The 21769-nt window shown below is 41.8% G+C and overlaps 1 protein-coding gene across 2 annotated transcripts in view; it reads left to right on the plus strand.

Annotated features, from left to right (window-relative positions):
• Nucleotides 1-21769, plus strand: part of LOC126546127 (tyrosine-protein phosphatase non-receptor type 23-like) — an 84963-nt gene that overhangs the window by 50983 nt on the left and 12211 nt on the right. For both annotated transcript variants that reach the window (XM_050194226.3, XM_050194227.3), the window contains 7 exons: nt 811-1014; nt 1125-1221; nt 1393-1457; nt 4197-4325; nt 4386-4517; nt 4591-4646; nt 14777-14881. In XM_050194226.3, coding sequence (XP_050050183.1) covers nt 811-1014; nt 1125-1221; nt 1393-1457; nt 4197-4325; nt 4386-4517; nt 4591-4646; nt 14777-14881 — 788 coding nt within the window. The remainder of the gene's footprint in view (nt 1-810; nt 1015-1124; nt 1222-1392; nt 1458-4196; nt 4326-4385; nt 4518-4590; nt 4647-14776; nt 14882-21769) is intronic.

Raw genomic sequence — 21769 nt, forward strand, 5'->3', positions numbered from 1 at the left:
GCCATCTGCCACACATTAGCAGCTACACAAGATTTGCAAAGCCTCCAAGGTTCGCGACGAGCAAGAAGTCTCAGAGGTCACATAGAACGGAGAGGAGGCAGCCGCCGCTACCTTCTGGCCGAGCCTGCGCCGGTTAGATTTTCCCAGATTTTGCCTTCTCTCGCCGTTCTCTCCGTTCCGGAGGCGACGCAGCCTTGTGTGTAGGCAGTAGGCGCGTTTCTCTGGCCGTGTGCCAGGCGCCAAGCCGCCGGCACGGTGGCGCCTAGTTCGAATTATCTGTGGCGGAACCTTCTTGCGTTCAAATTAACGGGCTTTTTTATACATAGACTTCTGTGGAGCTTGGCCGGACCAAATCGTACAGTTCGAATTATCCATAAATTCGAATTATTGAAGTTCGAATTAACGAGCATTCACTGTATATCCAAATCTTCAGCCCTCTTTAATGAGCATACATTAGGTTTGACCTTATTAACCAGAAAGCTAACAATGTAACCACATTTCAGGCTGCACTTAAACACATTATTGCTATAGAAAAAAGCACTTGAGTCATTTTGGTTTTAAAGCCCAGTACATATTTGAAAATTATTTTATCTGAATGTATGTAGTCCAACTCCACTCCAGAAGTGTTCGGCTATTCAGCAACTAACAGTGCTATTCCAAAAGCATTTATAAAAGAGTGGTGCATTTGTAACACTGCTGTGCAAGTGTGTGTTTTGTAATCCATATATTTTGTTTTTGATGCACTAAAGAGTGATGTGGAACAAGATGCAGATGGTTCGCAGAATATTGTAGTTGTGCTTTGCATTTCAGGTGCTTTCAAGTGAAAACTGGAAAGACCGGAGCAGCAAAGTCGAGGAGAAATCTGTGGATGCACGCATGTTTGGTAAAGATCCTTTGTCGGACCCTGCTGCTTTGGAAAAGTTTATTACAGAGGTAGAACGTTTTGAGAAGTACGTTGAAGGCCTCACAAAAAAGTCCCTTAATGGTCCCACTCTCCTGGAACAGAAGTGGAAGGTAAGCTGTGTTTAATATGGGTGCTTGTTGCATATGAACAATTATGTGTATTACAGACATTGACTGCAACCTCTTTGCTGTATTTACAAAGCATAATTTACAATTTTCAGGAATACTTAGATGCTCAAGATAGGGAGTCTCGGAAACTGTCAATTTCAGTTGCACGATGCTACCCAATGAAGAACCGCATTCCAGATGTAATGCCATGTAAGTTCGCATCTTTAAAGTTAAGCAGTCAGTTAGCCAAGAACTTTGTTGTTATTCATTGTTTGAGGAAATGATTGTTATCACAAGAGTAAGGGAGCAGCAGTTTGTTTTGTGTACATTAAAGAAAAGTAGCCGCTTCACTTATTCTCTCTTTTTTTACTCTTATCACAGATGACCACAACAGAGTTGCCATGATATCACAGAGGGATGACTACATCAATGCTTCTTTTGTCAAAGTGAGATTGCAAACCTTTCCTATTGTGAAGCTTATAATGGTATTGTGTCTTACCAATGGAACAGCACCAGTTAACCATTATATATGTTGCACTGCTGTAACATCCAGTGCTGCCTGATGGCTGGTGTGCAGGGAGAATATTGTGCTTAAAATCCTATATATAAGCAAAAAGTCAGTTTCACCCGAAAGACGAAGAATTGGTAGTGACAGCAAAGTAGTATCGGGTCATTACATGAAGGTTCCTAGTTTAGGCCATATAAATTGCAGTAAATATGCTGTTATTAACTCTTTCTGGTTTGAATTTTTTAAATGTAGTGAAAATTTTATATTAGCTGCATCTGAATGACAAGAGTCGGGGGGGGGGGGGGGGGATTAAAAAATATATATTACTGAAGTATGTGGCAATGAATCAGAGGTTTTTCTCATGAACTGCCAAAAACTCGGTGTGTTATGTTGTAAGCAGCTTATGGTTCTGTAATGCTCAATGTATCATATATTCTGCGCCGAGTTTGATGCCTCAAAATGCTGATTGAGCACAGGAAATTTAATGCAAAGCTCATAATTGCATTATTGATATGCTGGGGTAAAGTTTCACTGGTGGATAGTTTAACAAATCAATCACTAATTAATTAATTAAGTTAACTGAAAGAAAATTTAACGAATGCCACAAGTAAATGTCAACAATTTATTTCAATTTTCATTGATGTGAAACTGTTATTACAGGGTTCATTCATAATCATAATGGTGTGAAATACAGCCACAATTACTTTTAGAAGGCCATTTTTATGGCATCCTAGAGAAGTTATGTACTAAATTAGGCAGCGCACTGCCACTCCAAAAATAGAACACAGAGGCCGAACCTCACTGTGAGCTGAGAAATTTCAGGGAGCTATATTTATCTGCGGCACAAACTCAACAAATTATGTAATTAGCACTACCAACACACATTTCTGAAAAAAGTTCTGTTTGTTTTTCGTGATTTCAAATATTTTCTACAAAACATTGATTTCTACAGGAATCATTAGACCAGATAGGACTAACTAATAGGCTTGATGTCACAGGTGCAGAGACAAACATCAACAGATCTCGCTCAATGGTTGCAAGCACTCACTGTCATAATGCAAGTGGGACAAGGAACGCCAGCAGTGGGGACTGCTCATGCTTGTCCCCAAACGGAACATATGCTGCCACTCGCTTCATTTCAACTTTGCCACATATTCGAAGCTCAGATTATGTGATGTCCAACACTAGGCGCGTGGGAAAACAGCACACATGAAGCCTGCATGCTCGCCCTTCATCCTAAATACCTGCAGCAGAAGACCTTCAACGTACAGTGCACAGGTCACATATGCGCTCGGCTGCACGGCTGCACGGCCGGGCTAGAGGAGAAGACTCATGCTCTCCTCCTCTAGCTTGGCCGTGGTGCAGCACAGGCTCAATCACGAGACCTCCAACATTGGGTGCACAGAATAAAGACCGCACATAATACCAATACTCTCCTTGGCTCATCCTTGCATGCTTGCCCTTGCGAGCACCTCACATGCAGTGTGGTCGTCTTATTCTTCTTGCGCTTGAAACTTTATATGGGATAGCACAGCGACGGTGAAGATGCACCTGGAGTGTCTGTATAATTGCTATCACAATAAAAAGTTTGTGGCAGTGATGATATTTTAATCACACCTTTGAGAGGATTGCGGCTACAAATAATTGCCTAAGGTTCTTTTTGCTTTGATAGTTTCACTTGCTCCCATAACTCAAGATTAGTCAGTGGTTAATCAGCCCCAGGACTATTCTTTGTGGCATGCTAGTGCACTTTTGACCAAAGAGACCAGTGAGAAGCAGCTGTTTCACTTGCACGAGCAAGTGGCGCAAGTAATGCCATGCCCTATCTCAGTGCCATTGAGACCCATTGCTGATCACAGCTGCAGAGATTGCAGCGAAGAGCAAAGCTATCACATGACTGCCACAGCAGTAGAGGCGCTGACCAGTGTGGTCATGCCATTATTTGCAGGTTTTAACACGAGTGGCTCTCTGCGCTTTTTTCCACTAATGTGGTCACACCTTCCACCAAGCGACCAAGCTGCATAGGAAAGCCAACCTCTCATTGATGGAAAGTGCAGGTCTGCAAGTAGGGAGAGCCAGTGCAGCTAAGAGGCATAGGGCCAATGGCACAAAATGGTCCAACCACACCAAGAAAGCTGATCTATGTTAGGGCTGCTTATCCAATTCGCTGCAAGAGTGTGTGATAAACCCAGTTGCCCGGTGCACAAAAATCTGACCCCTTTGTGCAGCACACTGCACCCCTAATTGAGCATTTTCACATAGTGGAGAATCCATTACTTGAGGTTTGCATGAGCATTCAATGTAATAGCAGATTACCTATCGTGTTATACTAACTCTATGTTAAAGCCACACACACCATTGCATTATGCGTGTCATAGAAATGTCGTTGCTTTAAATCTTACTAGTTTAGTATTAGGGTCATTTCTTTCAACTGTCTTTATTGCAATTATGAACTGCATGCGGAAGAATTAATGCCGACTTTGGTTACACTTTTCTTGGCATTAATTATAATTGGTTTGCTTGGTAGTTAGGTGGAAGCTTAATGAAAGCCTCCTCGTGTGCCCTAATTCCTCACACCAGCCATGCAATGCTATATAATGTGTAATAGAATAAAATAATGATACTGAAAATTTGTATGCTGCTCAGCGTTGTTTCAATCTTCTTAATTCACTCTCAGGACCTGACACCATTTTGTCCAAGCTACATTTTGACTCAAGCCCCTCTGCCAGCAACATTCTCTGACTTTTGGGCAATGGTGTGGGAGCAACAAGCAGAAACAGTAGTGTGTCTTCAAAATAACCTTGAGGTGAGCTTTTTTTTTTTTTAGAAGTTCTGGCATTGCCAATTCATTTTATATTTTACGCAGCTGAAGAGCCACATCTACTGGCCTGTGGAGAAAGGTCAACAGATCAAGCATGGAGCACTTACTCTTTGCCTACAGTCTGTCAAGGAGAAACAGTTTTACATTGAGCGTATGATGAACATCACCAACAGTGATGTGAGTTTGAAACCATCAGTAATGCTCGCTGAAATTGTGCTTGTTCCCTTAATAAATGCAATTTGTCTTGCAGAACCCAAAGGTGTCTCGAGTAGTTATCCACTTACAGCTGCTAGACTGGCCCCTCAGGTAAGCAATTTGCTGAGCAGTGTGCAAAGAACAGAAGTTTTGATCGCAGTTGTAGGTTTTGGCACTAGGTATATATGTCTAAGGAAATCCATAATTTGTTTGTGGTGTGATACAATATGACGACGGTATGCCATGCGTGGTGCGCTTATGGCACAAAACCAGATGTAACAAAAGGGCTTGAATTTTTTGAGGATTTAGCTTTTTTTTTCTTTAGGTGCACACACCCAATAGCCAGATTTTATTGTTATAATGGAGAATGTGGCATGGGAGCATTGTCGTAAGCAGTTTATTTTACCATAGAACACATAAAAATGTTGACGTGTGCATCGGCTACTCATTGTTATGTCCAATATATTGTTAAAACCAGTATTGTTATATAAGTGGATTCGAGTGTTTGTGTGTGTGTGTGGGGGGGGGGGGGGGGGGGAGAACTTCAGCCACTGGGTATTTGCTGTTGGGTGTGCATCCATTCTTGGCCAATCTTACAGAATGGATGTGCCACTGAAACCTAAGGATTATGAAGCCTTAAGTGGATTTAAGTATATGCCATGCTTCTCTGTGCATATATACGTCTCGTCAACATTCGTCCTTGTGATCCAGACAGCTAACAGCCACAAGCGATGAGGCTGTGCTCATGTCATTCGATACTTCTGTTACCTCACCAAATCAAACAAGCTTCACGTCATTCAAATCCCAACATTGCATTGGATCAGCATTTTCTTCTCTTTCTCTTTTTTTCTGTTCTCATGAAACCATACTAGCTTTTTTCAGTAATATGCAGTGTTTCAGTTCGGCATAGTAAAAAGTGTTGGTCTTTATTTCTATTTAGCTTTGTCAAAAAATTCTGCAGACTTGTGCGACCTTTCATAATCGCCATATATTGTAGACTATTTCCGTGGACACCACCATATGCATAGGCGCACCATCTATGGGCAGTTGGCAGGCTGGCTTGGGCCAGCCATATGCCATGGTATATGGTCAGCAGCAGTTTCTGGTGGTATTTTTTTACGTTCACACTGTCAAATAGCATAACATGGGGTCTTTTACGTGGGAAACTGTTCTGTGAGATGTACTGAAGTGATTTAAGTTGCCATGGCCAGAGTTTCTGCTGCCGTTGAAGCAGACGGAGTACCTAGCATGGTGTGTGCACTTGTGTTTGAGCCTACAGTCAGCCTTGGAGATCAATTGTGTGTTTCTGAAAATTTGTTTGAGGAATGTGGCCCTACTGCACGTGAATGTGATCTCACTGGTTTAGCAGCAATGCATAGTTACGAAACATATGATGATCCTAACAGCATTGGTATCGTTCTGCTGCAGAATAAGTTGTGCTATTTACTTTGACAAACATTCAAATTGTTATCTGTAAGTACATTGCGTGACTACTTTGTTTGCTGGACAAGGTTTCTGCCCACAAATAAAATAGATTTGGATAGTAACAACAGCATACCGTACTGTCTGAATCACGCTTGTCAAGTGGTCGAGCGACTGGCTGCAGACAGCGTGAGTTTCTGAGACGGTGGTAGATGCTGTGTTGAAGGGACACTAAAGGGAAAAATAATTTCTTCTGCGTCAGTAAATTACCGCTCTACAACACCGAAAACACCACTCTTACAACGATAAGACGTTTGGTAAGCCAGAAAAAGCGCAAGAACGAAATACGGGTGGCGACGCCTACTTAAGTTCCCACACCTGGGGGCTGTGACGTGTTGGATTTTGATGGCATCTTCTAGGGCCTACTAATTATATATAGCGGTACAGATTGACTACATTGTGTTCTAAAGGGACCAAATATTAAACATGGCAAGTTTCGGGAACCTTTATTCAGCCAACGCGGCCCGAATGCGAAAACATACTTTGGAATCCCTGACGTCACGCTGACGTACCGGCGCTGGGGTTTCAGCGCGAAATTCAAATACTGATACTTGGACCTTTATTTTCTCATCTAATAATCAAACTATTTTTTTGAAATGACTGCCTGCAGGGTTCTCAAACAATGCTTCATCAGTCTAAACTGATTTATTGTTTCGCTTTAGTGTCCCTTTAAAAACTGTTTGTTGTATATAGCGCATGGTCCAAGCATGCGGCATGATCATGCAAGGCCTTATTGCGGTGTTAGCCAGTGTTTTAATGCGACTAGCATTCTTTGCCTACTTATATTCAGGTGTTTTGAGCCTATCTATCTATCTATCTATCTATCTATCTATCTATCTATCTATCTATCTATCTATCTATCTATCTATCTATCCATCTGTCCGTCCATCTGTCCGTCCGTCTGTCCTTTTGCACCAACTCAGTGTCCCAAGTTGGCTGCTGACATGGGCCACTAGGTACGGGCCAGACTTGTACACATTACAGCAAAGAATAACCACTTACAATTACAACTACTTCTTTCTAAAATGTAATTGATTACAGTTACCAATTCCTGCCCCACGAGAGTACTTGAATTATTACTAAAATGTAATCGCTTTAGCATTACTTTCCTCCCTACTTTTATTAACATGGCACAAATACAGCAAACGGAACAAGTTGACCTGGCTCTTGCTTTTCAAAATTTTCTTCGGTTGTCTTCCTTTGCAAAAGGATAGAAAGTTGGGCGACTCTGCTCCTTTCTGTATCCGTGTTCACTTCGCGCTACAATCCAAGATCATGTCTTCCTTTGTTTTCTTTTGAAGACATCTGCAGCAGCACTGAAAACTTGCTGAATGTGTGCACTGGAGAGAAAGGTTGTGTTATAATGTGCGAACACCTTGCTCATATAATTGTGGTGAATAAATGCCGCGATGCTTGGGTCTGGGTCCTCTTTGAAGTGCAGCACTTCATTGCCGCAAGAGCAAGGGGAATGTGCTTCCGATAGGGCCAGTGAAAAACTGAAAAATCGTCCATAGGTGATTTCCTGCATGGCATAAACATCCGAAGTGAGCATCATTACCAAGCCATAGAATCACAGTTTTAATTTGTCCGCTAAGAACTGGTAGACCTCCTCCCGGCACCCTTGACTCGTTACCCATGTAGACATAAATGGCTAATTATAACGGATGCCAGCAAGTGATCACTTTCCTTTAAAATATGGCGAAATTTGTAAAGTAGTTTAATATAAAGCTGCATATTATTTAGCCATAAAAATATTGTTCGTATGATACAATCACAAAAATACATGTTGAATAATTTAACGGACAAAAACTTCAGCTTATAGCAGAGATGTCAGTAACTGCACTAAGCGAAGAGAAATTGAGCGGCAGCTCTTACCACCCATGAAGGCCGCTTCAAAGTGCATTCAGGAGAAAAGAAAACAATTTACTATGTAAGCTTAAAAAAAAAACGCTCAAAGGTCGGACTTCCATAAAAGGTGTGCACATCTGCAAGCCTGAGATGTTCAGATGATTGAGGCGCAGTTGCAGGACGCTCATTGTACGAAAGAGGTAACAAATGTTCAATACGAGGTGAGACGGCGCGCAAGCTCATATGCAAAAGCTTACACTGAACACAAGAATTGCACCAGCTTCAATACGACGCACCACAACTTGAAGAAGCACTTTTTCGAATATGCGTCCGAGTTGCAGACTGCAACACAAGCAAAAACAAAGTGATGGGTGGGGAGACAGCAGGTGGCCGGGGTGAGGGCGCCGCCGAAGTAAAAAAAGAAAATCATCCTAGAGAAGTATGCCGCCGCCGTAGTTCCGCACGACAGATACCAATGGCATAGTTCCACGGTTACACAAAGAATCGAGACAAACTTCGAAACAACTCTGTCTATAAGGACAGTAGGCACGTTGCTTATAAATGTAGCGTGCTTGTAATCAGCCAAGCCATTTAAAATACTGCTTTATAGGCGAAAATGCGCTCTATTTTCGGAAAAAGGCGTAATTCCCATTCCATTCTGGGCAAAAGGCGCTTAATTCCATTGCCATTCCACTCCTACAAGTGCTGTCACCATTCCATTTCGGGGTCGCAAAAATGTAGAATGATTCCAGAGTCATTTTAATTTCGAAGTGGTAGCTCCGCAGCACTGCACTCCACCTCTACTCAAGAAAGTAGATACCGTATTTACTCGCATAATGATCACACTCGCGTAATGATCGCACCCCTGAATTTTGTCGTCACAATTCGATTTTTTTTTCTTTCCCGTGTAATGATCACACCCGAAACTTGCCGAAGCGATGTGTCATGTGCCAAGTCTATCTAATAATGATCGCACTTACCATCTGTCGAATGCTACGCGAACGACTCTTCAAGACAAAGCAAGCGGTCTGCACGTACCAAATATTCTTAAGCAGATGCCCCATTTCATCCCTTTTATCATTTTCTGCACTTCCATGACAAAAAAAAAGCTACAACTAAACTTGCCTTTATTATGTGTAGGCTTTATAATAGTTGGGGTCAACAACAACAAAAAAGGCGCCTTTAGATGCTTCCCGTCTGCACTCGTGGGCACGCAACAAATCGTGAGCGGCAATGATAGCAACCACGTTTACACCGATACGTTAGAAATGTACCCCGTTCATACGCCGACGCTTGTAACACAACTAAGATATTCGCCCACCCTTAGCGGAAACCTGCCATATTAGGATAGTAGTGAAGACAAATGCCGCAGTTTCCGCAGCACGCCCACACTGTGTTCCTATGTCACTGGCAGCTAAACGTGCCCATCTTTTTCTGTCCTCAAAGTGGACATGGCTACGTTATTGCCGCAAACTTGCCGATATTAACAATATTATTCATTACTGATACGGGAGAAACTGTTTCAATGTACGTAATGTACTCACGAGAAGAAAAATCGCGTTCGGCTTGCTCCACCGGCAGCTATTTTTGTTTTGGTGTCCCGCACTACATATAGCGGCAGCCGCCTATTTGTTGACCTGTTGTCATCCCGCAACAAACGCAGGATGAAAAAGAAATTTTTTTCTTTTTGTGGGAAATTTAACCTGCATAATGATCGCACCCCTGAATTTGCGTCAATTTTTTTTTTTTTTTTTTTTTTTTTTTTTTTTTTTTTTTTACAAGAAAGTGTGATCATTATGCGAGTAAATACGGTAGTAGTGCCATGCCATCCATTGACAGAAATGGTCACTGCGCTTCGTTATCATTCACAGCAATTCTTGAGAAGCATAGTGCCTTTTTCTGTCAAGGGACAGCACTGTGCTCGACTTGGTGGAGGGGAGGAATAGCTTCGAGTTTGTGATCATTTTAGAATACAGGGGTAAGTCCTTGTTGACATACATTATTATATGCATTTTGAGCATATCTGTGTCCATACTAGATGTCAGGCTTCTCATCCTTGTCTGTTGTCCTGTTTTACTGCTTCACACCATACGTTCTTGCACCAAGATTATTGGTATACCAACTAGCTCAATCTACCACCTTTCTTTGTGCATAACATAGTTGAGTAAACATCATTTTAATGTCACAGCTACCAGTGGCAATGCAGAGCAAAGGCACTGTTTCCTTCACTTCCTAGTGCATTACCACCATTTATAGTAGGATACAACTTAAAAAACAGCAATCGGCAACCAAGGCACACAGACCGCGCGGGGTTGTGTTACTCTGCTAGCCAATCACAGAAGCAAACGAAGTTGCTGTTATGCGACGTTTTCAAAATGGCGTCATACTTGATACCTCCAAAGCGTCTGCTGTTCTTGAAGAGTCTTTTCATCGATGGAAGCGATGAGGTGTGCAAAAGACATAGACAAAGTGTAGGGAGTCTGAACATTTCACTCTTCAAAAGTCCATGGTACAGTTCATTTCACTGCTGAGTCCGTTTTACTCATGAAACTTCAATGCCAACTGAAGTGAAACTTGACAGTAAATAGTTGCAGTGAAGCAAGCGTTTTATTTCAGTTCAATCAAGAGTTAGGCTTTCACCTTTCCACGAGTGAAAACGTATAAAATTACGTGCTTATAATATTATTTTTGTAGTTAACACCTTATTTAGGTAACAGAGAAAGTTTGAAGTACAAACTATTTATAGCTTCGCAGAGGAATAGTGGCTGGCAGTTATGAGGCCATGGGCGGGGCTTCACTGCAGACTTAAGTTGTATCCGACCATAGTACTGTATATACTCGTGTAAGGGCTGTTATATACTCGTGTAAAAGGGTAAGAGAGGCGCAACTGAGATAGTGCTGCAGTAAACGACCTCAGAGGCCGACCTATCGTCCCTGACCAGCACTGACCCAAACAGGGCTCCCTTCTCTAGAGGCAAAGTGCCACCGATCTGACTGGAAACACTGCCAACACAGCTAAGATAACTCTCCACATGAAGAAATAATAGCACAGCGTCCGGCCTGAGCGGCGTCGATGAAAAAGCAGCTAGCGTCATCTAGCGGCCACAGAACTAACTATGCTTTCCACCTGGACGTCCTGAATTTTTTATAAAATTTTGCCCTCCAAAGTGGGGATGTGGCCCTTACATGAGTATATATAGTATATGTATATATGCGATGTGCAGGAAATGCGATGCCATGGACCATTGTCGTAATTCATGTAAACATGGCTACTGAAAAAGCAACAACGTTTCATTCACTCAAAGCCGGCAGGCGCTGGATATCTTATACATGCCAATTTTCTTTGAAGTGTTCAGCGAAAAATAATCATATACCATACTTATATATAAATAATATTACTACTATGATATATCTTGACCACTTGTTCACACAATATGGGCAGCATTAGTTTTGTAACACCTGTATTTAATATTATCCCTTATTAATAGGCAAACTTTTGGTAGAAATCCGGTTTAAGCCAATTTAGAAAAAGCTTGTTCATGGGTTTCATGGTGCGAAATTGGGAATTATTGGGTTTTACCCCTAAAACAAAGGACTTTGCACTCTATTCGTACATGGTTTCTACCTGATAGACCGATGTCAGAGTTGTAGGACGATCTCACCGCTGCCATCCAGTTGTAAGGTTTGTGGTCGGGGTTGTAGGGATTAGACGTAGCATGAACTATGTGGTAGCTGGCCCATGCCGTCGTCCAACTCACCCACGCTTGGGATGTTGTTGTATGGAGGAACTTGCTCTTATCGAGAACTAGGAGTACAGGATTTATTTACATTGTGGGAATTTATACGCTATTCTTTGTCATCTGTACATGATCATCATCATGTGGGGTTCATATGGGGTTCTTCTTCATCATCGCTTGTGGGGCTGGCTCTCGAGTGTGCTCCGTGCTGTGGGCGTGGTCGGTTCGCCCAATCTTTGACGCGGAATAAACGTCGTGATAACTGCTGCGTCACAACATATTTACATTAAAACAGGAGATACATTTCAACAGCCTAGCATGGCTGCAAAAAGGAGCACGAAACTCCCACCACAAAGCACACAGCACACGAGCACAAAGCTCCAAGCACCCTTCTAGCAGCCGACAAACTGCTGCTTAAAAAACCTCTGTCCTCCCTAGATTTCTAGGGGACGGAAAACTGCTGTCCAACCTTTGTTCAAACGGACCGTCCACAGTCGTTGGGGCGTAGTCGACCCGCCTTTGAGGGGCAGGGCTCACACACTCACATACGCACTTTAGTTTCCCAGAACCCACCGAGTTGAGCGGGTCCTTGTAGCCAGTTCGTCACGCTTGACCCCAGCCTGTGCCTCTTAATTCCAGAGCTGACTTCTTCGGTAGTCGCCACGAGTGTCAGCAGACTGTGACGAATCCTGGGGCCCGAGGAAACGTATCGCAAAACACCCTTTGTTAGAGAAGCTCTCTTGCTGCAAATAGAGCATGAAGGCCATGGCAAATCAACCAACAATACACAGTCCACCAAGCGGGGCCAGCCCTGCTGCCGTCGCCGACTTTCCGAAGGAGGCGCATGGTGGATTAACGCTGCCATGGTCAGCAGTTCTCCGAAGGAAGTGCATGGTCGGTTAGCGCTGTCGTCGTCTCCGGTTCTTTAAAGGACGCCACCCCCGCGGGTCGGTCGAAACAACTGCAGCGAGCTGAGATTGGTTTGCAGAGCAGAACCCCTGCAGCCCAATCGTAACACCGAGTAGCCCCCTTGCGTAGTGTCTATACAGCCTCAAAATGGTCCTGGGCAAGTAATCGCCAAAACTGACACAAGTTCCCACATTACACTCAATTCACCCCCACACTTTTAACATTGACTATGCATCACCCTTACCACCCCCACATTGCGTTCAATTTTCAGGATGCTGCAGCACTTAGATACACTTCTATGTTTACATTTCTGAGCACTTAAACTCCAATGGCACCTTCACTACCAATTTGTTGCCGATACACAGGACCCAAAAAAACATTGCAACAAGCTCTATGAAATACTATGGTAATGTTTAATTTTTTTCCTTTCTTTATGTGTATTATGTATATAACGCCATGGCAAATGTATGCCAGGTGCAAGTTTACAATTTCTAACAAAAAGAATTAATAGATCAAATATACAAACAGTTTAGATGTAGGCACTGTATATTTCACTCAGTGCTGACCATAAAAGGCATCCAATGGCCCTATAACGTAAAACTATTCCAATTTGTTTTTATTCCGAATGGGCCATTAGCTCCCTCCCTGATAGGTCAGAATGGTTTGGGTCCAGCCCATATGGGCAGGCACCACACCCATATGGGCAGAGCCCGAGTCATTTTGACCTATCATGGAGGGGCAATGGCCAATTTGGAATAAAAACAGATTGGAGTAGTTTTACGTTATATCATCCCATATTTGCTCAATTGTATGCTTATTGCTATCAAATTATGATTGTTATTGCCACCTATACATTTAATAGTGCCTGCTTCATTAGTGCTATGACATGGATGTATTGAATATATAATTTTTTATTCCATGTGTACGCATGAAAGTTGCTTGATTCCTCAGCACTCCTAATTTGTGCCATTGAATACTGACCTTCTTTCAAAACTGAATTTACCATGACATACTTGTTATGCGGAAATCTGCAAGGTGAAAAAAGATTCATAAAAGGGGGAAAATTGCTATCCACGCGATAGTAACACAAAACTACAAAGTTTCTTCAGGGAATTGCGTACAGGTTTCCTTTGTAGTTCCATGCTATGCTCAGGTGAATAACAATTTTCCCTTTCATATTTGTTATTCATGTTTTTCTGTTTTAAAAAAAAATGCTTATTTCTATATACAACATGATGTACTACCTCATCAGCTTCTCTTTTGGTGCTGCCAGTGTGGATGAGCAGTGGCATTTTTAAAGGGATGCTTAAAACAAATGTTGAATTAATCTAGATTGATTGTGTTTTTTTTTTTTTTAACCTCACAGCATTAGATTAATGCCAAGGGATTACTTAGTGCAAGAGAAAATTGCAACTAAGAGGACTGCACATTTCTTCCGTGATTGAAATTGCCCACAATCACTGGCTTTATTATACAGCTGTGCCAGTATCGTTGTGGTCATTATTTGAAGTACCAATGGGTTACCCTGTTGGAAAAAAAATCATGGTCAAGTTGCATTTATTTCATTTTAAAATGTATCACCAGTGGTGGATTGCAATTTACCAATTATAAACGGGACATGTTACAGCATGGGACCTGGTACATTTTCACGGTGGTGGTGCCAGTACTGTTTTATGTTTTCATTTTATCGCTTATGGAAAATATTTTTACCGTTAAAAGCAATGTTGTGGTCGCCTTGGTGCACTAATGGTATTGTCACATTGTGGTGACTAAAGAATTAAACACTGCCAAAGGTGTGAGTAAAAACTTAGACGAAGTCATCAGTTTTCGAATCTAAACTCGTGGGTCAAGGCCATTCTCTATTTATACATGTCACCGTACATTTGAGAATGTACAACACTGTTCGAGTACTGCACGCAATCGAATTAGGTGAAACTCTTTTGCTATAGAATCGGCGAAGACATTCAAGAAAATTTGGATGCACGGTGATAAGTGGATAACAGTGATAATTTGGTCAAAAACAGTCATCAGCAAAAAGCAAAACAATGTATGCATGACATTAAAAGCGCCTTCCCAATACTGCAAGCGGAACGTGAAAGCAAAGCATTGTGTGCATGACATTATTAGATAGTGTCATCTGACAATTCCCAGAAGTTTTACAGGTTTTTTGCTTTATGGAGCAACGTAAAATGCAGCTTAAACAAGGATGAGTGCATATGTTTATGTACATTATCATTGCCTGACTCGTTGCCTTATGTTTTTCAGTGGGAGCCCAGCTAGTCCAGCACAGATGCTGAACTTCATTTCTGAAGTGCACAGCTTTCATAAGACACAACGGAATCGCTCACGGCCCATTGTAGTGCATTGCTTGTAAGTTTGATATTTACCTTATTTGAAGGAATTCTAGTTTTATTCTTGCGATAAGAACCTCTACATGAAAGGCCTTTAAAATGAAATCCTTTTTTATCGTTCTTTATGATTAATTAACCCTTTATTATTGTTTTAATCTTTTTGTACATTTAACTAGTCCACATAAGCAAAATGAGGCAAACTTTTCTTTAACATTCACATGTACTAATTCAGATAGCCCACTTTCCTTCCTAGCAAGTTATCAAGCACAAAAATTTTGATTAGTGACAGTGTCAGAGAATGTAATGGTGATGCCTGCAAATCTGTTATGCTGTGGAAGGAAGCTGACCCGTCATGCCTTGTATATTTTTATAAACTTCAGCTTCTCTATTGGGATGATGTGCCAAAAATAAGAATATCTGCTCATTACAAGATGTCTAGGTTTCTTTTTATATACAGTCAAACCTCGATATATTGAACGGTGCAATAATTGCGAAATAGTTCGATATAGCCAGAATTCTATATATAAAATCACGTAAAAAATGCGTAAAAAATTTCTGTAAATCAATCAATGAACCAAGGGCGTGATCGGGCATCATTGTTCAGAGCGTGCGTTCGGTTGCACCACACGCAATTGGCCTAGGCTACGCCGACTTAGTCAGCCGGGTACGTGCGGTCGATTGTGCCACACGCAATTAGCCTAGGCAGCACCGACTTCGTCCGCCGTGCGAAGTAGGGGCGGCCTAGGCCAAATGCACGTGATGCAACCGAATGCGCGCTCAATCATGGTGCAGGTAATACGCACTTGAAGCTTCACACAAAGTAGTTATTTATTTGACTGAAAGTGCTGCAGCAGTGTAGCCTGCTGCTTATTGGCAGCCGCATGCTTAAACACGGAGTCCTCAACATAGTCTAAACGATCCACAAGCGATAGGCCGGTGCCCTTGCGCCACAGTAGCCAAAGCCACAGAAGCCACAGAAGGGCCACAGAAGGGCCAAAGCAGCTACAGCGCGAGTTGAAGTCGGGAATGGGGCAACATCAGCACTTGCGGGATCAACCTCGGCAGCGTCTTCGTTTGGCCACTACTTCTGCTACGATCTCCAAGTCCGTCAATCGAAGCATTTTGAAACACCCATTTTGAAACACTCTCAGTAACAAAGTATTGAGTGGCGTCTGCCAAGGCGTCTATGAGTGAGCCCAGTGATTGTGCGCTGTTGCGCGTCTTTGTGGATACAAGTGCAAAGTGCCAATCCTCGCTAGGCATGGCAGTCGCAGAGCGTGGCACCGAGGAGGAGTCAGTGCGACAAATGCAATGCGTTGTTGACATCATAGAGTTTCCTACATTGTTTCCTATTATTGTATGAAACTCTATGGTTGACATTGTCAAACTAGCCAAGCCACTGTGTGCGTATGCCTCTACGTTCAAATGGCGCGATCGCAGTAGTCGGGAACGCCCGTCACGCCACCGCTATCTTTGAGGGTGTTGCGCGAAAGCTCACCGCCTGTCAACGGAGCGCACGTGGTCTCGGGTGGCGGAGTTCGATATAATCATTTTACGTCCAACCCCGTTCGAAATAAAAAAATAAAAATGCATGTGATTTTCTAGGTGATATAGAAAGTGTTCAATATACGCAATAATTCGATATATCCGTGTTCAATATATCAAGGGTTGACTGTGTTTTGGCAAGCTGTCAGACCCGGACCTAAAGAGACAGCGCAGCCTGATCGAATGGGCACAGGAGATGGCCAGGTCTCACAGTGACCTGAAATAAAGAGGCCGACCATTTAGGGTGCAGACTGCGCTTGCTGAGAATAAAAATTTATTCTCTTTCTCTCTCTCTCTCTCTCCTAGACACAGTTAGTCAATTATCCACTTTCTGATCAAGCTCCGATGATCAATCTCACATTTATTTGTTTCATACTCCTAGTCTGTGTTCCAGGCCTTAAGCAGAAGCGTTTTTTTACAGAATGCTATACAGTGCATTAGAATATAAAAAGGAGTACACAACTAGCAAAGACATCGAATGGTTTATACAAAATTAGAAAATTAAGAGCAATGACATCAAGGAAGGCACTGAGCATGTTGTTCTGGACAACGCGCCGGGCAATACAAACTGCAAAGTGTGGTACACTTCAACACATGGTACGATGATAAAATTGAAGATTTAAGAGCAAGGACATCGAGAATAGAACTGAGCATGATGTTCTAGACAATGCATGAAGCGACATAAGGCAGCCAGAGACACTTTCAATTCAACTTACGAAGTGAAAATGTGACTAAAGACATTATGTACCAATATAAATGTTTTGTCTTGAATAGTTCAGTGATTAAAATAGTTTTGATTCTCATCTGCTTTTTTTTAAGCATTACCTTACTAGCAACACATACTACAGAAATGGTTGTAGTGACAAAAAATTGTCTGGAAGCATGGTTCGTCATTGCAGTGTACTATGAAAACTAGTGCACTGGAGCTGTTATCCTAGTAATATGTAATTGGTGAAACATTAAATATATATATATATATATAGACTGGTTAACTCTTTCGTTATTGCGAGAAAATGGTCCTTTCTTTATAGGTCACGGAAACAAAATTATTTACCACTACAAATAATATTCCAGCACACATTGCAGCATAGCATATTGTGCATAATGAAATTCTCTTTCCAAAAACATACATTGCCAAACAAAAAAAAAATTAATAAAGTAAAAAAAAATTCTAAAAAGCACCATTTTTGGGGCCAGTTCATAAAAACAACAATAAAAAAGCATGATATCTACAAAAACGTTAGTATCAAAGGAAATTCAGAATATACATCTCAAAGATAAAAAAGACCGAGGAATAGTGTCTGGAAAAATAAATGCTCAGTACACCACCGCTGCTCGGATACAAAAAAGAAACTAAGACCGGTTCATCGCTCAAGCTATGCGGTGAAGCAGTTCCTGAATTTTGTGAAGCATAGGTGCATACAGCACTTTTCCCGCAAAGCGTCTGGATTTTGTTCAACTTTGCGGTCCTCGTAACACATTTTGCATTTCCACCTTTTCGGCATCTTCTGAGGATGGTCCGATGAGAAGCCCAAGGACTATACTTCACCAGTTCGTCTAGAGTCAAGCACCTCTTCTAGGACCGATTGATCTCAGCGTAGCTGGGCAACTACAAGATTATGCATCCAAGCATATCGCTTTGCATTTTTGCAGATTGTCTTTATTGCCTCTACAGAGAAGAATAGAAAGAAATCCCACGCCATTGTAAACTGTCTTGCACTGATCCGTAGTGCTGGGCCAAAATGTGCTACGGGCGGCCTTCGTGGCGTGAACGGAAATTTCTTTGCTACCGATGGCAGCACATCATGACCAAGCAAAGCATGCACCCTGAAGATAATCAGTAGAGCTCTCAGGTCGTGCAAAAAGATCGGCAGATAAGCCGGCAGACCGTTCAAGGTCATAAAGGTAACTCGCTGGTGAAAAGCTTGCGCATGTCCCCTTGCTGACTCAAAACATCATCGCCGTCAGCGCTTGAATCTGCTTTGCTGTCATCATCACAATCATAACTCGAGTCCTCATCACTAAATTGAATTGCGGGTGCAGCATAGTTTCGAGCACAATGCTTTTCTCGTGATGCAGCAGCGCGGGACGACGTCATGGGAGCGACTCTTGATAACTGCGCAGTGACACCGGCAGTGCCCCTTGCCTGGATTATATGAAAGAAACGAAAGCGAAACTCTTGGAAACTGGTTGGAAATGCTAGGTTCACATGTTGGAGATGCGGCGGATCTTTACAAATACACTTTGGCGGAATAAAACGACCCGGACTCCAAACCAAAGCTCACTAGTGAAACAGCTGGCGTCATTTCCGGTTAATTATCAGTGCTCAGCCCTGTGGAACGGCAAAGATGGCGATATAAATTAATTATTCACTTGCTGAGAGTCATTTGATCACAATATTTTGATGCTAGTGCAGCTTGATCTTGAGCAGCATTCTTTTTTCTCGGAACGCAACAGAATTTGACGGCCACGCCTTTTTTCGCTACAACATACATAGTAGTTCGCAAAAAGGTCCGCCAAAAATCACATCGCTGGAGTGCGGAAATTTAAACTGATTCTGAAAATTCAGTGCCTGTACTGACTACTGGATGGCCTTAAATGGATAAGAAAAGGCTCCAACATGTCAAAATCAGCAATCTAAAGCATCAATCACCAGTGATCGATTTGAATAGGCATGGTAATGAAAGAGTTAATGCTGAGCAGCTTTTTTTACATACAGAATTTTGTTTTTGAGCAATAATTAGCACTCGGCGTATACAACATTTGTAATGCCCCATTAATTTCTTGAATAATGGGGAGCATTAGCATAGTGCAAGTCTACTTAAGTATTGGCCTGTGGTTAATCTTTAAGTCTTTGTCAGTGCATGTATCGTTTTCAGTGATGGACGTAGTGCACCAACGCATGTGCTGCTGCTGTTTTTTTTTTTTGTGCCATGGATTTTTTACTATTTATTTTAGCTCTTAACCATTTCATTCTATTCCACAATTTTAATTGTTTGATGTCCACAAATCATTGAAAAGTGTTTTCTGTAGTGCATAACGTAATGTAATCAGTATCACTATTCGTAAGTGCCCATCATATTGTGTATTGCCTTGCAACTCTCTGTAACTAGTTAGTCCATATATTTAATGTTCCTCAGCTGTAGTTTTCTGCATTTGTTAATTGAGTCACTTAGCATAGTTTTGCTGCAGAGCACAGCTGATTTCATAGAACACTTTTTTTTTTTTCATGGTAAATGAACCATGAATGTACCCTTGACTCCAATGTATGTCCAGGCTTCAGACACAACATAACAGACGCAACTTTCCAAGCTGTCACAGCAAACATCAATCTGTGAGCTCCTGTTTGCCAGCATGCATTGAGACATCAGATGTTAGGGAAATAGGTGGTGTCCACATTGCAACCCTCTACCCAGCAACAGCTCCTTCAGAGTGGTGGAATCAAGTGGGGTTCATTGCTGGTTTTTGTAGCATGAGGGCAAAGAAAATTGTTTGACCGTACATGTTCTGTTCTCACTACTGAATTTTTTTAACCCTTTGAGGGTCGATTTCCTTTATTGCAAATTCTAATTCTCCTGAGGGACCTATTTCGAAAAAAAAATTACCGTAATTTTTGTAGAGTGATCGTAAAGGGAGAAAAAAATATTTGTGTTGGTATATATGTACTGTTTATTCATGAATAACAACAATAAAAAAAGGAAATAAACTTATAAGAATGAAAAATTTGATGCATTCTTATACACATAGTTCAAGGCTTAGAAAATGCGCACACAAGAATATTTCGCAACTCTGAAATGTTCCTGCTCTTACACTAATATTTACATCCATAGCGTAATCGAACTGCGTAGGTGAGCGCACTCAAGAAAAATGTGTGGTTGTGTGCCCATCAAAAAAGCAAAACGTGCGACAAACTTCTGCTAATCTTCATGTTATCGCCAACCAGAGGCAATTAGTTTTCGTACGTCTCCAAAAAAGAAAAAGAGAAAAGGAAACGCATGCACGGTGGCATCATTCCTATGCGCACCCCTGGGAGCACTAAACGAGCGAGAAACAGGTGGTTGCCCCTTGAGCGATTAGTAATGAGATAGCCATCAGGTTTTGCAAGCGCAAGAAGCCTAAACCACCCATAGAACCAAACCCAAACTGCCGCCCACCCGCGCCAATGCGCGAGCGGTAGTATATAGATGCACCAGAGCAAACTAGCTCTTAAACAAACCATTCAACGAAAACCGAGAGAGGGAGGCGCGAGAACAAAATTCCCTGTATTCCCACGTAGTGGCAGCACATGCCAGAAAAGAAAAAGTTAGGAAATAGGCACACTTTTTAAGCGTGCAGACGGCGTCGCAAATATACGGCATCGACCATTTTGGGCTTGTTCGCGGCCCCGTATATTTACGTCATTGACCCTCAAAGGATTAATAACCAAACGCTCGAGTACAACAGGATTTGATAAAAGCAATATATTGTCACAACCAAGTAACAATGATCAAATCCCAGGAACACATCTCGCATTACTGAAACTACCTACAATACCATCCCAACTCACCCATCTTCCTCTCCTGTTGAAGCGCAGTGAAAGCAGAGAATAATAAATGTGGCAATTGCTCTTCATTGGCTCCATGCCTTGCTGACATTAGTAAATCAGGCCACAAAGTAATGTGTAGGCATTGTGTACTTATTAAGGGATGCTCAAATTTATAACAGTGCAACAAAGTTGGGAGTGTGCATTTGGATTTGAATGGCCTCTAAGATTGCAGTGTTCCCCTATTTTAACAACACATGATGCCATAATCTCAATCTCAATGGCCCTTTTTCTTTTATTTTTTATTTTCCTTTTTTTTTTTTTTTTCACAGTGATGTAATTTTGTACATTAAATTTCATTTTAATGTATGTGGCCGAGCTTTTTCTACTGAATTAAATTTTAGACAGGGAAGATTCAGATATTCTAGAGCAAACTTCAAAACACCTGTTGGTATTTCATTTCATTTTATTACCTTAAAAAAGCCCCATAGGGGCATTACATAAGGGGTGGGCGTACATATATTTATTATACATCAGTTTAAGGATAACAGAGCACAAGTTTTAAATACAACACACGGGAAAATTAGGTACATAATTCCATCTAGTACACGCATAGGTAGCATATCCCATACATATTTTTTTTATTCTGAAAAATGGTCTGTTAGTTTTTGCATGGATGTAGGTGCACAGGTTATGGTGGCAATTTGGTGGGGCAGCTTGTTCCAATCTGTTGCTGCGCGAAAGAAGAATGAGCCTGAAAAAGTGGTAGTATGAGTGCGAGGCCGGCCAACTTGGCACACGTGCCGAGTGCGATGTGATATACTGGCAGTGGAAATAATG

Source organism: Dermacentor andersoni, chromosome 1 (genome assembly GCF_023375885.2).
Source record: "Dermacentor andersoni chromosome 1, qqDerAnde1_hic_scaffold, whole genome shotgun sequence".
Classification (NCBI taxonomy): domain Eukaryota; kingdom Metazoa; phylum Arthropoda; class Arachnida; order Ixodida; family Ixodidae; genus Dermacentor; species Dermacentor andersoni.